Here is a 1,515-nt window from a genome sequence, read left to right on the forward strand (position 1 = left end):
CTTCGAAACTCTATAACTTTTGGTGAGAAACAATGGGTGGAGAAATACAACCGCAGATGGCATTTTACTTTTTCATTGTTACCATATACGAAGCTATTTCAATGTAGGAGTTGTAGTTATTTGCTCGACCGTATGCTCTATGGCAACATTGAGCAGAGTCCGGAATTCAAGTAAAAGAGTGAAGGAATTAAATAAAGAAATAGAAATCGGAAAATTAGAAACAATTTTACTTATGCAGTGCTTACTTATGGCGACGGTCAAGGTGACGATGAGGAAAACTCTTTGACTCACATCGACCACGGATTCCATTCGAAGCTGCCCCCCGGCATTCTGCCGCACGGTTTACCGACGGTGAAGGAAGTGGCCCCGGCAATAACACCCCAGGAGCAGAAGAAGGACGATCTGAAGGAAGGTAAGGAAAGAGTGTGCTTTCGCTTCGAAACGGCGCCCCTCATGCGAATTTCTGTATTTACAGTGAAGGAACTGTCCGCCGAGCAGAAGCAAATGATTATTCTGTCGGAAGATTTTCAACGATTCATACTGCGCGCTGGCAAAGTTATGGAGCGCGCACTGTCCGAGAAGGTCGACATTTACACCGACTACATTGGAGGCAGTGATGAAGATGATATGGGGTAAGTTATTTTCGTTCCAAATTTCGATTGATATGTATTCTGAGATGTTAAAAAAACATGGTTCCTCCATTGGTGTCTTTCTAGTGATGAAAAAACCCAAGCTCGCCTGTCACTCAATCGTTCTTTCTACTGCGATCGCTGGTCGAAGAACCGATGCGTTACGTCGTTCGACTGGTCCACGTACTATCCGGAGCTAATGGTTGCCTCGTACCACAGCAACGAGGAGTGCCCGAACGAACCAGACGGCGTGGTGATTGTGTGGAACACAAAGTTCAAGAAACAAACGCCCGAGGAGGTGTTCCACTGTCAGAGCGCCGTCATATCGACCTGCTTCGCGAAGTTTCACCCGAATCTAATCCTGGGTGGGACCTACTCCGGGCAGATCGTACTGTGGGACAATCGGGTACAGAAGCGAACACCGATCCAACGTACACCACTCAGCGCTAGCGCTCATACGGTAAGTGATGCATCCGGACGCCATAGTCGATGGCCGGCTTTCAATGGGAAATGTTTTTATCGTTGTTTTCTTCCAGCAACCCGTTTATTGCCTCTCGATGGTGGGCACGCAGAATGCCCATAACGTCATCTCGATAAGCTCAGACGGCAAGCTTTGCTCGTGGAGTCTCGACATGCTCTCCCAGCCACAGGATGTGCTGGAACTGCAACACCGCCAGTCCAAGGCGATTTCGGTCACGTGCATGGCCTTCCCGCATAACGAGGTAAACAACTTCGTACTGGGCAGCGAAGATGGGTACGTGTACTCGGCCAGCCGCCATGGCAATCGGTCCGGTATTGGGGAAACCTACGAGAAGCACCTCGGCCCAGTGACTGGCATCTCGGCGCACCACAACCAGTCGTCACCGGATTTCGGCCATCTCTTCCT

The 1,515-nt window shown here is 49.5% G+C and overlaps 1 protein-coding gene across 1 annotated transcript; it reads left to right on the plus strand.

The window, feature by feature from the left end:
- Positions 1–218: 218 nt before the first annotated feature.
- On the plus strand, positions 219–1,510 carry LOC128277036 (cytoplasmic dynein 1 intermediate chain-like; the record flags this gene model as incomplete). The annotated part of the gene is made up of 4 exons (XM_053015487.1): positions 219–412; positions 476–632; positions 717–1,089; positions 1,166–1,510. Coding segments are annotated over 4 exons (1,069 nt in total), but the record flags the coding sequence as incomplete, so codon positions are not given.
- Positions 1,511–1,515: the final 5 nt, after the last annotated feature.

This window comes from Anopheles cruzii, unplaced genomic scaffold, assembly GCF_943734635.1.
Source record: "Anopheles cruzii unplaced genomic scaffold, idAnoCruzAS_RS32_06 scaffold03517_ctg1, whole genome shotgun sequence".
Taxonomy (NCBI): domain Eukaryota; kingdom Metazoa; phylum Arthropoda; class Insecta; order Diptera; family Culicidae; genus Anopheles; species Anopheles cruzii.